Source organism: Bidens hawaiensis, unplaced genomic scaffold (assembly GCF_021521415.1).
Source record: "Bidens hawaiensis isolate Kalapana, Puna unplaced genomic scaffold, B.hawaiensis_p1.1 tig00009039_1, whole genome shotgun sequence".
In the NCBI taxonomy this organism is placed as follows: domain Eukaryota; kingdom Viridiplantae; phylum Streptophyta; class Magnoliopsida; order Asterales; family Asteraceae; genus Bidens; species Bidens hawaiensis.
In genome coordinates, this window is record NW_027491661.1 from 794351 (window position 1) to 809640 (window position 15290).

At 35.2% G+C, this 15290-nt stretch overlaps 2 protein-coding genes and 1 non-coding gene across 3 annotated transcripts; 2 read left to right on the forward strand and 1 right to left on the reverse strand.

The window, feature by feature from the left end:
* The first annotated feature begins 763 nt into the window (after nucleotides 1-763).
* TRNAR-CCU (transfer RNA arginine (anticodon CCU)) lies at nucleotides 764-836 on the forward strand. Its single transcript has one exon. It is a non-coding gene; the product is annotated as a tRNA-Arg (tRNA).
* Nucleotides 837-1582: 746 nt separating this feature from the next.
* On the reverse strand, nucleotides 1583-4494 carry LOC143530854 (sedoheptulose-1,7-bisphosphatase, chloroplastic-like). Its single transcript, XM_077026285.1, has 8 exons — nucleotides 4298-4494; nucleotides 3467-3586; nucleotides 3139-3324; nucleotides 2969-3050; nucleotides 2640-2861; nucleotides 2222-2322; nucleotides 2046-2117; nucleotides 1583-1964 (listed from the first exon to the last, which is right to left on the reverse strand). The coding sequence occupies exons 1-8, from the start codon at nucleotides 4409-4411 to the stop codon at nucleotides 1683-1685; spliced, it is 1179 nt and encodes a 392-aa protein (XP_076882400.1). The 5' UTR covers nucleotides 4412-4494; the 3' UTR covers nucleotides 1583-1682.
* Nucleotides 4495-11099: 6605 nt separating this feature from the next.
* Nucleotides 11100-13905, forward strand: LOC143530877 (uncharacterized). Its single transcript, XM_077026298.1, has 8 exons — nucleotides 11100-11387; nucleotides 11631-11771; nucleotides 11857-12072; nucleotides 12183-12365; nucleotides 12967-13188; nucleotides 13274-13534; nucleotides 13611-13712; nucleotides 13822-13905. Exons 1-8 carry the CDS (start codon nucleotides 11136-11138, stop codon nucleotides 13903-13905), a joined length of 1461 nt encoding a protein of 486 aa, XP_076882413.1. The 5' UTR covers nucleotides 11100-11135.
* The last annotated feature ends 1385 nt before the right edge of the window (nucleotides 13906-15290 follow it).

Below are 15290 nucleotides of genomic sequence, written 5' to 3' on the forward strand. Positions count from 1 at the left end.
TCAGTTATGAATAGTGGGTCCCACCCATTCCGCTTGTTAGAAATCCTTGAGGAAGGATAAACCAAGCCATGTACATTTTTGAGAACCCAGAACGATGTAGCAAATTTGTCACAAATGCGGCCTGGAATCCTTAGAGCATGCATTACATATGCTCTTTAAGTCTTCATATAATAAATCGATGATATCTTTAGAAAATGAGATGTTGGGAAAAGAATCAAATTGGAATAGAAACGTGGTCCTTGGTGTCATATTCGGACGTTAACAGTTATGAAACGTATAAACCAAAAGGGTATATGGTGTGCCAGCAACTAAATGAGGAGAGCCGCTTCTTTGGAAGGTTGAAAGGGCAAGCGGGACAGCGAATAGACTTTAAAGTGTTAGCAATAGTGTGTAAGTGGAAATGAAAAATCAAGCTAGGGGCCATAGCAAGAGAACCCATGAGCAATAATTTGATGCTAATTAGTGAAAGGGGAAAAGAAAAAGAAAGAGGTCAAGTGGTAATAGCAATAGGTCCTAAAGGTGCATTTACACTTCTTTCTTTTCATTACAATGAATCATTTTAGACATGAATCAGTGAATCACATAAATATACGTATGATTAGTACGTCATTTATTCCAGTTATGTCGGAGGTATTGTCCCCACACGGAATTTATAAAGATGAGGCAAAATTATTATAAAGGTAGGTCTTTCAAAGATATTTATTCAAAAAGAATAATATGAAAACTATATTTATAAAAATATTTCATGACAATAAAACATCCAGCGCCTATAGCTCAGTGGATAGAGCGTCTGTTTCCTAAGCAGAAAGTCGTAGGTTCGACCCCTACTTGGCGCGGTTTAATTATTTTTTACACGAAAACTAGTATTTTTTTTGTGATGGAATGATAAGCTTTGTTGCAATCACTAATATCATTACCTGCCTTTATAGAGAAGTATTCTTCTCTTTATGCTCCCACATATAAAAATTTCCATTCCAAACACATCATCGACTTGTGACTGTTGGTTTTTCTACTCCCCGGATGCGTTTGTCCTCCAATCAAATAATGCCGGTTGGCCCCCAAACAGGTTGTCCTAGATGAGTTTGTGAACAAATAGGTCTCCTAGACGATTTTGTTGAACAAACAGGTCGTCCAAGCGACTTTGTAAAACAGGTCGTCCAAGCGACTTTGTAAAACAAGTCGCCCCGACGACTTTGTTAGAAAAACAGACGTTTCGACGAGTTTTGTTGAACAAATAGGTCAACCCTTAAGTTATTGATAACAGGTTGCGCCTACTTATTGGTACTACAAGCACGTTGTCCTGCCTTAGAAACATGTCGCTAAGGACGTCTTTGGAGAGGCCATTTCTGGAACTCTTGATTTGTGGAGACATAAACGAAATCTCTATATATAAATGAAACATTTAGAAAATTTTCCCTACATAAATTCATCACATTTATAATCTTGTAACACAGGAAATGCCAATTGATGCGTGTGAGAATTGAGATAGAACATTGAACATGTACTTGATTTATGTTGTTATATGTTCACTTAATTGGGATATTTCAATTTCTTCAAAAACATTATGGAAACCAGACACTCCTTACAAAACTATTTTATATATGATGAAACCTTTTCAATAAATTCTTAACAATGCATGTTTACAAAACAAATATGATCTTCGAAAACCAGAGTCATTAAGTTTAAGCCGAAGCTCCAACAGGCACGCCAGACTTGAGCCTAGACGACCCGTACAGTGTCTCTTCAAACCGGATGATCTCATTTTTGGACCCGTAAGCTACTTGAGTTCGATCATCAAGATTCACAACCACCTTATCTAACACGGATTGTGTCCCGTCACTGCTATAACCTCCAGCATTCTCAATCAACAGTCCCAAAGGAGCCACCTCAAAAAGAAGCCTTAGCTTGGCTTTTGTAGTTGGTGATATCACATTTGTGAATACACCCTTTTCTTTCACAATTATCTGCAAATAAAAAAAATCGATTAAATAAGAAATACGACGACATGAGTGACCGAAAATTATTAATGGAAATGACGAGATCACCTGGTTAACATCGGGCACCATTCCTCCAGTGTACCGCAACGTGTACTTTTCTTTTACGTAGTAGTTAATCAACTGTATCGGGTTATAGAAAATTTATAAAAACAAAAAAAAGACATATTAAAAGTACAATTTAATTTTAAGATTTCTTGTCAAGTATAACGGGAAAGTTTATATACCTTGTCGTAATCCGGGTTGTCAAAAGTGGCCCTCAAATTTCCGGGCGAAAACATCTTCCCTTCTCCAATTTCTGTTGTTTCTTTCACATGTTGCCATTTGCCTAACAAAAAAAAATAGAAATTTAATTTTAATTGATTGTAGCTCATACTTGGACAACTGGTTGAAATCAGTGGGCTAGAAAACGACTCAACTTAAAAAAAGTATTAAATTTTACTTTGTTTTGAGTTATGGTGGCTACGAGTAATGAATAAAAACGTCTTAACGGGCTAAATGTTTGGAGTTACAGTGGTTTGTCCCGACCCAGGTTCCAATTTCTTCGTCTAGAGCCCCGATTTCAAATTTTAAGAATGTCTCCCAAAATAATGGAAGACTTGATATAAAGAAATATATAATTGTGTTAAAACTATGTATTTTTACCTTCATCAAGAAGAAGAAATTCATGGGTTCCCGGGTAACCCTTGAGAGCAATAACATAAGTGGTTCGAGGTCCGTAAATTCCCATGGCTGCAGCCACTTGGTCTCTTCCGGTCACCCCGGTTAGTTTATCTCCAGGCCACACGCCAAAAATTGTACCAACGGTGAAGTTCGTGTCAACAATGCTAGACCCGTCAAGAGGATCAAATGCGACACTAAATCCGCCTGCCACATAAAGTAACATGTTTTAGGCATAGAGAAAAAAAAACACTATGAAACTTATCATTTAATAACATGATCATAACATAATGACATGATGAGTATGTTGATACCTTCAACCGGACCGCCCATGTCTTGGAGCTCAGGGACTTCTTCAGAGCAAGCATATTTGCAAAAATGCGAGTGACTCAATGCCTAGAAAATAGTTATTTAAAAGCGTTACAATGTGCATTTGAGTTACAATAATAATAGATACAATAGTATATGCAAGTTTGAAACTAACATCAAACAAAAGCTTATCGGCCAGCACGTCAACTGCAAGCTGTTCGTCCCCAAATGAGTTGATGCACGCGGTCCCACCACAAGATGCGGTCCGGACTTTAAACGCGATGGTCCTAATCGCTTCACTCATGCTTATCAACAATCTGCTCAAACCCTTGTCTGGGGTTGCCTTTGATAGAAAATCTTCCTACAAATAATTTACAACTCCAATATGTTAAATAAGAAGCATAGTCGGTTAGATAAACACGAGTTAGTACCCAGTAGGATCAGTGTTGTTATTGATCCTACTGAGTGTTGTTCTATTTGTCTTGTTTTTATGCTAAACTCACCAGACTTTCACCGATTTCACATCTGGTTATGGACGAGGAATTTTGTGCCTTTGAGACCTTTAGGGACGATCTTGGCATCACCCGCAATGCTTCTCCGAAAAACGAGCTTGATTTCAAACTCTACAAAAAAAATAAATAAAGAAGCTTTTTTCAGTTTGATGGCATGCAACAAAAAGAACACAAATTATGTTTCTAACGCATGCACGTGATTTGTGACTCCAGTCAGGCCAAAATTAAGCACTCTTTATATTGTTTCAAACCAATTCTTGTACTTATGTTGACAAGAAGAAATTCGTTTGTTTACCTAGTGTATTTATGTTGTATAGCAATTTGAACTAGCCTTATCCATGATCGGAAGTATTCCAAGTGTTTGTGGCTCACATTCCATTGGTTTTTAAAAGTGGTAATTAGATATATTACGAATCTAATTCTCGTTTGTATATTGTTGATGGTGTTTGCGATTAATCTGGTTACAAATAACCTCAATTTAGGTCATCAAACCCTTACCCTATACAAATCCTTGTTAAACTCGAACTATGAGAAAAATTAACTCAAAAAACTCTTATGTTTATAAGTACGACATTTAACCCCCTTACTTACACAAGATTAACGGTTTTAACTTTTATGGGGCCCACAAACTATATATACTATTATCATTCAATTTCCATATGCCAAAACCAAATTGATCAAATTTTTATATGATTTCTATTGTCATTTGTCAAACTCATATAAATAGAACACATCTTGCATGGAGTTTATATATTAAAGTCATAATAATTTAGAGTAATAAAAAAATGCAAAAAGGTAAAAAACAATGAAATTGAGGCATACCCTGGTGGTGAATGATGAAGAAGTGGAGCGTGGAGATACAAATGAAGTAGAATGTTGAGAAGCAACACTTGGCAAGATTGTCCCACGTGCAAAGCACGCCACTCCTGTCTCCATTTTTTTATCTAGATTTTAAGCTTCAAAGTTGAAGCAGAAGCAGCAAGAGGTTCTTGACTGAGTTTGAAGGCTTTTTCTTTAGGTGTTTTGTTTGGGTTCTTCAAAAGATAAGCAGGCAACTGTGGTGTGACACGTGGCAGTGAAAAGAATGGATAGATATGGTGTTGATTGAGAAGTATGGGGGTGAGGTTTATTACTAATCTTTTTAACAATTATGTGGTTCTCTTGTTTCAGTGTTATAAGGAATGGTTTAAATAGATAAGTCGACATATCGAAAGGTTTAGTTACTTAATTTTATCATCTATCTATCTATCTATCTATCTATAATATATATAAACCAAAACCCTAAAATCCAACGTGTCGCGATATAGTCGCCCCCCCCCTTATGGAAGCCACCATATTGCTTAAGTTTTAAATGGATGCATCTCATTGATTTAATCCAAATTTATGGGTATGAGTATTACCAAAACCAGATAGCTCTTAAACGGGTTATAATATCTCATTAAATTAAAAATTAATCTTACAAATTATTTGATGTAAAAATCCTATAAAATAGGGATATACTAAAATTTAATATCCAAATTAAAAAGAAAAAGACATTATTTATAATTAATAAACAATTTTATAGTAAAAATGTAACATCCCGAAATTTCTAAAGTAATATTTATTATTTTGTCGGGTGAAATAAACGAGTTAGTGGAACGATAATAATAATAGCTATATATGAAGACTTAGTAGGATAATTAGATGGGATTAGATATGGACCAAAAGGAAATATGGGCCTTCGGTCCATGGGCTTAAGAGAGTATAAATACCCCCTTAAACCCCAATCCTTTCCATTCCATCCATTTATCCATCCTAATCTCTACACACCCAAAATACACAAGACTCGAACCAAGATCCAAAGGCGAGGACCCGAGCTTGTTGGTGCTAGATCGTCGTGACGAACCAAAGCAACAAGACCAGCTCGTGTTCGTAGTTCGACTCATTTACGGTACGTTTATATCGAGAACTTGTTCGTTTAGGTTTGGATTAGTATAGAAATGATAGATCTGTGTTTGTATGGTAAAAACGAATCCAACAAAGCTAAACTTACTGAAAATGGTTATGATTTGATGGGTTAATCGATTGATAAAAGAACCCGTAACCTATATGCTTAAATCGCACCCTTTAAACATCGATGTTAGGTCGATTTGATGGTTGGGGTTTGTAGGCGATGGTCAGACATTTCCGTTGATACCTAAATCGAGTTATTTGGTTAAGAAACGAAGATGATTAAGGGATTTAAAAATGAACAGTATCTGCAGCTGGACAACTTCGCTCGCAAGCTAAGTTCGCCTGATGAACTTCGCCTGCAAAGCTAAGTTCGCCTGATGACAACTTCGCTGCAAAGCTAAGTTCGCCTGATGGCAACTTCGCCTAAAGCTAAGTTCGCCTGATGACAACTTCGCCTAAAGCTAAGTTCGCCTAAGGTTTAACTTCGCCTAAAGCTAAGTTCGCCTAAGGTTTAACTTCGCCTAAAGCTAAGTTCGCCTAAGGTTTAACTTCGCCTAAAGCTAAGTTCGCCTGATGACAACTTCGCCTAAAGCTAAGTTCGCCTAAGGTTTAACTTCGCCTAAAGTCAAGTTCGATTAGAAAATAAATTAAAAAAAACCTAATGGAAAATATGTTAAGACAGTTAATGTAAATAAAATTTTTCCAAGCTGACCTGGCAGCTCGACCCCAGCTAGGGGCTCTGCCCCTTGGACCCTGCTAGGGGCTGCCGCCCCTAGACCCCGCTGCCAGGGGCGCTGCCCCCTGACCCCCGTTCGTTGTGGGTAGTAGTTAAGATTAGAAAGATGATATGAGTAGTGATAGTTAATTGATACGTATACTTGTTATACAGTCAGCCGTGCACAACTGAAGAAAGGGATTACGATTAACGGTGAACGTAACCGTGTTCAGGTGAGTTTCTAGCCCTATTCCTTGTTATGTTTTCGGGGCTGTGTGCATACTCGAGGTGTTGTTAATACATTTATCCTAAGTGATAAGTGTATGCCATATGTGATATATGTGATAGGTATGAATGATTGCTTGTCGGTACGCGAACGATCTTCGGATATTGCGCGTACTGTCAGGTTATAAATGAAGGTACGAATATTATATATGGAAGATGTATGAACATTACAAATGAACACTTGTCGGGACGTGAACGATCTTCGGATATTGCACGCATCGCCAAGGATTGTGATTGCCAAGTGGTTATTAGTGTGTATGAATGCTATGATGTGACTTGCTTATTATGTAAATGATATGAAGCGTGTTGTAGACAAGTAGAGGTAGAGCGTGTTAGAAGTGGCATGAGTTTAGTAAGAGTGTTAGTGGCATGACGATAGTACGTGGTAGGGTAAGCCTATACGTGACTACGTCATTAAAGTGGCAAAGTGGCAAAGTGGCATAACGTTGTACGTTATTAAAGTGGCAAAGTGGCATAACGTTATACGTTATTAAAGTGGCAAAGTGGCAAGGTGGTAGGTGTAAATAAGAGGCTAAATGGTAAGGTAAGCAGGTTAGATAGTGGACTACGTGTCTTCGGATACGTATATGATGCATGTAGTGGTTGTATGATAAATTGCTTGATTAACTAGAACTCACTCAGCGTAGCTGACTTTTAGTATGCACGCAGGTGAGTAGAATGAGACAGCTAGCTTGAGCGGGCACATGGTGGGCGAATAGGAGACTGGCATCTGAAGACTCAAGATGTTTTAATGTAATTGACGTTTATTTTGAAAGACAAGAATGTTTAATTAAGGCAAGTTTTGGATTGCTGTAACGTTTCATGAAAGTTTTTATATTCCGCGAAAGTTTTAATGAACTCTGATTTGTAAGAACTGCGTTTATGAGTAAATCCGACGCTAAAGTAAGGCTACCGGGTTCGGGGCCTTACAAAAAAACATAAGCGGGTCATGGATCACCAAATCCAAATAGCTTTTAAACGGGTTATAACATATCATTTATTTATGAAACTCTTTCATCATCAAACCCTAAGTATATTATAAACTTTCTTACAATAAAGAATTAAAATCCAAAAAACAAATATTAAAAAACAAAAAATATAAAACAATCATTCTCTCAAGTCATCAGATTGCTTTATTTATAAATGAAGGTTTCCCACACATTTGACCCGAATTCACGGGTAAAGGTCTCACCAAACCCAGATAGTTCTTCAACGGGTTATAACATCTCATTATATTAAAAAATAATCTCATATAATATTTGATATGAAAATCTTATAAAATAGGGATATATTAAAAATTAATATCTTATTTTATTTAGAAAAAATATATTATCTATAATTAAGAAACAATTTTAGAATAAAGAAAATAAACGGGTAATGAGTATCACCAAACCCAGATATCTTTTAAACCGGATTATAACACATCATTTATTTGTGAAACCATTTTATCATCAAACCTCAAGTATGTTAATTATTAGCTTTATTACAATAAATAAAATTAAAATCCAAATATATATATATATATATATATATATATATATTAAAAACAAATAATGTAAAACAACCCCCGTAATACGGGGAATAAAATCTAGTTTCTTATATGTTTATTAATTTTGAAACACATAATATAAACTAATTACAACTAGTATCTTTAGATTTCTTCTTAAAGTTTAAATTATATACACAAGTATTAAAGGACAACCGGTTCAAATGAAGCCGCCCAATTGGACCTTCTTATGAAGCCGGATCTCTTTTACAATAACATTAAACTACGGTTAAACCTATACTAGATGGGATTGTTTTAAGTACACTAGTTTATTCACGGGTAAGCACGTACAACTGAATTGGTGGGACTTGAATATGTAATCCTTCAATCAAGGCGTCTGGGGCATCAAGCTCTCGATCGATGTCTTGAAACACAAGTTACCCCTGGAGTCATGAGCTACAGTATACATTTCCCATAGCTAGCAAAAGTTATGGCATTGCGTGGTAGCTAATAATAAGTGGTCAAAAATGATAATGCCTGCACCATTACCAACGACTAACACCAGAGATCAATAGAAGGCTGCATATCTGACACATAATATATGCTTGTATAGATTAATGTTTTATGGACCACATCTAATTTGTAAGAAGAGTGTAAAGATGTCTAACTACCATTACCTCAAGACAGACAATGAGAGAATGATATGCTCATTCTCTATACTTTCTCAAAATCAATACTTACTCTTACGTCGAATTTAGTTCATACGAAGAAATCCCTTTTACTGTGACGATTATTTCCTTTATTTACAAGATCTTTTTCAGGAACCGTGTAGATTGATATGTTGGTGTATGACCGGCTAATGCCTTTTGCTTATTTACTCTCCGAGTTATGTGTCAGTTTCATACCCGTGGTTTGTTCAATTACACAACTTTAGTACCGGTTTTTAATTCATTGCACCTGTATACTTCATGTTTTAAAAACATGTCATTTTAGTACCTTTTCTAACTCTCGTTTATTTTGTCTGTTAAGTCAGGGGTAAAACAGTGATTTTCTATTTTTTAAATTTCTCATTTTTTAATCCTGAGGTTAAGTGTCATTTTTATACCTGAGTTTTGGCATACTACGTAACTTTGATACGCTTTTTTAAAATTTTTGCAATTGAACACTTGGCGTTTCAAGAATCATGCAAATTTCATACGTTTCACTAAGCCTTTATGTTTTGTCCGTTAAGTCTGGGTTAAAAACGATCATTTAATAATTATTATTTTTTATTTCTCATTTCTTTTAACCATTTATATCAATGTACTATCTCACCGCACTGTTGTGCTTTCGAGCAAGTGCTTATAAGCGTTGGCCTTAGGTGAGAATTTTCTTCAACTCACCGTCCTGTCGTGCTTTCGGACGAGTGTTCACAAACGTTGGACTCAAATGAGAATTTTCCTTGAGTGAAACCCATTTGAAGAATTCGTTCGTCTTTAAAAAAGAAAAATTACCTTCAATTAAATATTTTTGACTACATGCCCTATTTTAGGGGTGTGTATAATTAGGTCCGGACCGGAAAAACCCAAAGAACCGGCCCGAAAAAACCCGATCCCAAACCGACCCTAATTTTAGGGTATTAAAATCGGTCTTTAAAATCTATTCAAATCGGTTTCGGGTCAGTTCATCTTTTGCCCGTGTAAATTTAAAAAAAAACCAAAGACCGATATTATTATCCTAAAAAATTGCAATGTGGGATCATGGGCCATATAATCCTAAAAAACCCATGTCCCTGCGACTTGTAAAATTCAATTTAACTTCTATTGCAATCGGTACAATCATTCGAATTTTGGTTCTCCATTCTATCAAATCAAATTGATAGTGTATCAAATCACCATGTAACAACATTAATAGATCAAACATATAATTACCAAGGAAGTCTATTCAGTCAAATTCATCAACCAGTTGGTGGGCAAATTGAATTAAACGATAAGTCTAAGGTTTTACTAATCAATTAACCCCCAAAATTGAGCAATCGAATTATCCTAATCAATTAAATAAGAAGATTCATGGACCTAATTAAACATAAACGTCAAAATTACACTGAAATGCTAATCGAGCATGAAAACAATTGCAATAAAAACATGAAAACTTACTGTGTTGTTGTGTATTAATCTGTTAATTGTTCATAAGATGAATTTGAATTGTGTCCAAATCGTTTCTTGCATGGTTTAGACTGTATTGTACCCAGCAATTTTGACATTTGGAAGATGAAATATTGGTCTCGGTTATCTGCTATACAACCGATGAACCGACCACGGGTAAGACTGAACCCGATTATCCCCAGCTGGTCCAGTATTCGGTCTTCATAATCCAGATGTGTCGGTCCTCGGGTCGGGTTTTTTACTCTTTGCACCCCTGCCCTAATTATACTTAAAAATTATACCTCTTCTTCCACCCAAAAAAGGAGAGAGCAGAAGGCAAAATATTCGTAAAGCGTAACGCCGCCACCTCCTCCTCCGTCTCCGGCACCACTCCCTCTAAAGCCACCGTAAGCTCTCTCTCTATCAAACTCACACACTCATTCTATGCATACGACCTTTCAATTCGTTTTCCAAGTTTTCTTTTAGATTTAGTTTCATTTTTTTATTATTATTATTATTATTATTATTATTATTATTATTATTATTATTCTGTAGCCTGTAATTGCATTCCTGTTTGATAATCAGTTATTATTCTCTTCCAATTTTCCGACTTTAATATCATATCATATCACATGCTTCTTCATTTCTCATAAATTAAAATCAATTACACCTTCAATATTTATACATGTGTCATATTTGCAATTAAATATGAGGATGTTCAGTGTTGTTGGACTTGCTAGGCGCTTAGAACCAGCGATTAATCTGATTGGAATTTTATATGAAATTTGACCGATTTCGAACAGTTGGTCCGATTAGGTGAAATCGAATCGGTAGCATACCGATTAAAGATTAATCAGTGACTATTCACGATTTTTACAACACTGATTAGGTTTAACTTTACTAAGTGCTCTCAGTGTGATTGATCTAGAATGTATATATATATTTTTCGAACGGCTTTCAAAAATTGTGTCTCCCCCAAGAATCGAACTGCCAGCCTTGTTTTGAATACTCAAGTCCTTAACAACTACGATGTGCTTGAATTTGATCTTGATTGAGTTAATTTTATTTTTCTCTAAGGCATGTGAACACATCTATCCACTTGATAATTGAAAATTGTTGATGATTATTCTGACCGGACTTCATTCTCTTGAAGCTTTTTTGTGCATTATGGAAATCGGATCTTGTATTGGAGTTCCAAATGGAAGCGTTCCAACATCATACATAACAAGTACAAGTTGCCTCAATGGACAATTTGTTCCAATCCAAAACCGTGTTTCAAAGGCTTCATCTTATGTGACACTTCCTCATAGAAGTTGCACATGCAAAGCCACTTTGAAAGAAACCAGTAACGGTATTGAAACTGTCCAAAAGGTACGAGCTTGTTTGTTTAGGTTATATATTATAATATTTATTGTCATTAGCTGACTGTTCTATAGTTTGTAATTTGCTGTTTCTGATCCTTTTATTGCCATCTTATATGTTATCACTTTTGAAGTCTTCTCATGAACCATTATATTTTCAAAACCTTTAAGTTCACATTTGCATAAATTATTAGTTTGCATCTTCAAGTACCTGTGCTGTTATAATCACATGCAAGATTCCATATAATTTCAGGTAAAACTGAAGCCTACTGAAATGGAACTTTCAAGTTTAACAGCCATAAGTCCATTGGATGGGCGTTACTGGAATAAGGTCAAGGATCTGTCCCATCATTTGAGTGAGTATGGTTTGATCTACTATCGGACCCTGGTTGAGGTACAGTCACTAAGTCACAATTCTTTTGTTTATCAACACATATTTGATGTTTAATAGATTCATATATGTGTTTTTGTTACGCTAGATCAAGTGGCTGCTAAAGCTCTCACAAATCCCTGGAGTAATTGAGGTTCCAAAGTTTAGCAATGAAGCTGAAGCAAAATTGCAAGGATTGATTGATGAATTTAATGAGGGTGATGCGATTCATGTAAAGAATATCGAGAAAATAACAAATCATGATGTGAAAGCAGCCGAGTATTTTCTTAAAACAAAGTGTCAAGAAGATCCAGAGATAGCTAAGGTGTGTGTTATTTATGTTTTTGTTTTCTAGAATGAGTATATTTTGATATAAGCTTACGTGTGTGTGTGTATGCTATCGTGTTGGATTTATCTGTTGTGAAATAATTGCAGGTACTTGAGTTTTTTCATTTTGGCTGTACATCTGAAGACATAAACAATCTTGCTCATGGATTGATGCTTAAAGAAGCAGTTAATTCTGTTATTCTTCCTGTCATGGATGATTTAATTAATGCTATATACTCTATGGCTGATGCTAATGCTCACGTTCCTATGCTTTCTCGAACTCACGGACAGGTAAATCTGTACATACACACACCTATATATATGTATGCATAATATCTATATCTATATCCAAACAAGAGCAAATTAAGACGCTTCAGTTTTAAAAGTTTTACAATAAAGAAAGCATATGATACAACTTTGAATAGGGGTAAAAGGGACATTGTGACACTAAACTCACATATTATTCAATTTCATTTAAAATAGTTACAATCTTGCCCCTCAACTATAATTAATTTTTGTAAATACTTCACTATTTTTTTAAAAAGTTATACCATTGAAATGAGCATTTTGTTTTCTCTTTAATATGTATATAACATTGATATTTTTTTCTATAAAAATGAGTTCTTTTTAAAAACGTGTTACACACTGCCCAAATAACAGTACTGCTATATCATTTACTCAGTGCTGTTATGTGCGCTAGAAGCCTATCCTCATAAATGAATGCAAATGGCCTTGCCCATTAAACCCTCTCGCTAATTAGACGAAATTCATTTTGTTCAGGATCCGGATATATCTATCTATCTATCTATATATATATATATATATAAATAAATAAATATATGTATTTGTATATAGTATTATATTTGAACCAGTAGCTCATTTTCTTATGTAGCCAGCCTCACCTACAACCTTAGGAAAAGAAATGTTAATATTTGCCGAGAGGTTAATAAGAGAAAGGCGAGATATTTCGCAAGTCGAGATATTGGGAAAATTCACAGGCGCAGTCGGTAACTATAACGCCCACATTGCAGCATATCCCGATGTAAATTGGCCACATGTTGCAGAACAGTTTGTTAACTCTCTTGGATTAGGCTTTAATCCACACGTGACCCAAGTATGTTTTTTATTTATTTATTTTTATTTTGAGTTGTATATGAGTTATGATATTGTAACGTTTAAAGCATCTATTTGTGGTGCAGATTGAATCTCATGATTACATGGCTAAACTTTTCCATTCGTTCATCCGGTTTAATAATATCTTACTTGATTTTGATAAAGACATATGGGGCTATATATCTGTGGGCTACTTCAAGCAGGTAACCAAGGCTGGTGAAATTGGGTCATCGACAATGCCTCATAAAGTCAACCCCATTGACTTTGAAAACAGTGAAGGGAATTTAGGGATTGCTAATGCGGTTTTTGACCATTTAAGTATGAAGTTGCCTATTTCGCGTTGGCAGGTATTTTGATTATAATATACATAATATATGAACCTAAAACTTATGCATTTATTATTTTATTTGATGTGATTTCTAGCGTGACTTGACCGATTCCACGGTTCTGAGAAACATTGGTGTCGGCTTGGGCTATTCTCTTCTTGCTCTCAAGAGTGCACTTGTGGGAATTGGGAAGCTTCAGGTACATACATATATATACAATTATACATACGCACACACACAGAGGGATGCTCAAATACAAAGGGTAGATTCTGTAAGAAGACTGTGATTGATAGTGAACTATTGATTAGAAATCAATGGTTGAAACTAAAGTGTTGGAAAAAAGGGTTGGAGGGACATTTTTGGGAAAGCAACAAGTGGTGGTTTTTTTTTAATTCCTTCATATTTTTTAAACGTAAATAACTTTTTCATATCTTTTAAAAAAAGTTACACAATAAAATCAAACATCTTTTTAATCTATGATTTGAGTATTATATATTTTCTTAAATGACATTTTGTTGTTTTACCATATAATCATGTGAAAATTGTATTGTTTTACCATGTAACTTTGCGGTTTTAAATTTATAGCAAACACGGTGTTGTTTTACCATTATAATGGTACTTACGCAGTTATAAATGGGTAAAACACTACTGTTTTAAATGGTAAACCAACATACTTTTCGCTATAATGGAAAACAACACATGTTTATAAAAAAGAAAAAAAAACCTAATTAAAGATTAAAACATGCTCGATTTTATGGTCTAAAGTAATTTATGCTCTTAATGCTGTTTTTCCCTTAGCACGACAGCCCACATGTCACCACAATATTGATTCTTAGGCTTCTCATGAGATCTCCACTTTGTACAGAACCCTTGTGTTTGTGTGGGTATAAAATTTATGCTTGTTTGAACTTTGTGTGTGTGTGTGTTAGGTGAATGAAGTTGCATTAAACAAAGACCTAGACAATTCATGGGAGGTTCTTGCTGAACCAATACAGACAGTATGTATATTCCTCATCTTCATTGAAACATATTATTTTTGAAATGTTTTGCTAATGGCATAGATGTAATTTCGGGTTGTGTATTGAAGGTGATGAGAAGATATGGCGTTGAAGAGCCTTACGAGAAATTAAAGGAACTCACTAGAGGGAGAGCAGTTACTAAAGAGAGCATAACTGAATTCATTAATGGGTTAGAAATACCGGTTGAAGCTAAAACCGAGCTCCTAAAGTTAACCCCACACAACTATGTTGGTGTTGCAGCCCAGTTGGTTAAGAATGCGATCACCAGACGTCATGAATAGGTTTTTGATTTAAGGTAACTTTAAGGTTATCAGACACAAAAGAGGTTATGTATCTTTTTTGTTGCAAATGAAGAGCGCAGTGTTGTCGATGCACATTCTGATTGATATTCTCATAACATGTTAAGAAATAAGAACTTTGATGCCTGACTTGCAATGTGTAGGGAAAGAAACTGGTCATCACATGCTGATGTTTTAATTTTGACTATTTAATAGGTAAACTAGGTTGTCTTAAGTAATATTTTAACTTAAATGTTGAAAAAGCTAGTTACAAACTTACAATACAATACTTATCAATGATATATTACTTGCCAATGGTTACTGGTGAAAGTATAACTGCGCATAATAAAAGTTGCGTATATGCCCCTAGTTCTTTTAAAGCGAGCAAAACTAAATACTTTGTGTCAAACTTACTGTCATGCGTCGCCACCTCATCCACGATACGTGTGGGAATGCAATATAGGTTTTTAGATGGTACGA

Coding starts and splice junctions, on each gene's coding strand:
- LOC143530877 (XM_077026298.1), top strand. CDS start 11,136: ATGATTATTCTGACCGGACTTCATTCTCTTGAAGCTTTTTTGTGCATT. Junction 12,366..12,966: donor TTTCTCGAACTCACGGACAG/GTAAATCTGTAC, acceptor TTTCTTATGTAG/CCAGCCTCACCTACAACCTT. Junction 13,189..13,273: donor TTAATCCACACGTGACCCAA/GTATGTTTTTTA, acceptor TTTGTGGTGCAG/ATTGAATCTCATGATTACAT.
- LOC143530854 (XM_077026285.1), bottom strand. CDS start 4,411: ATGGAGACAGGAGTGGCGTGCTTTGCACGTGGGACAATCTTGCCAAGT. Junction 2,862..2,968: donor CATGGGCGGTCCGGTTGAAG/GTATCAACATAC, acceptor TTTATGTGGCAG/GCGGATTTAGTGTCGCATTT. Junction 1,965..2,045: donor TGGTGCCCGATGTTAACCAG/GTGATCTCGTCA, acceptor TTTTATTTGCAG/ATAATTGTGAAAGAAAAGGG.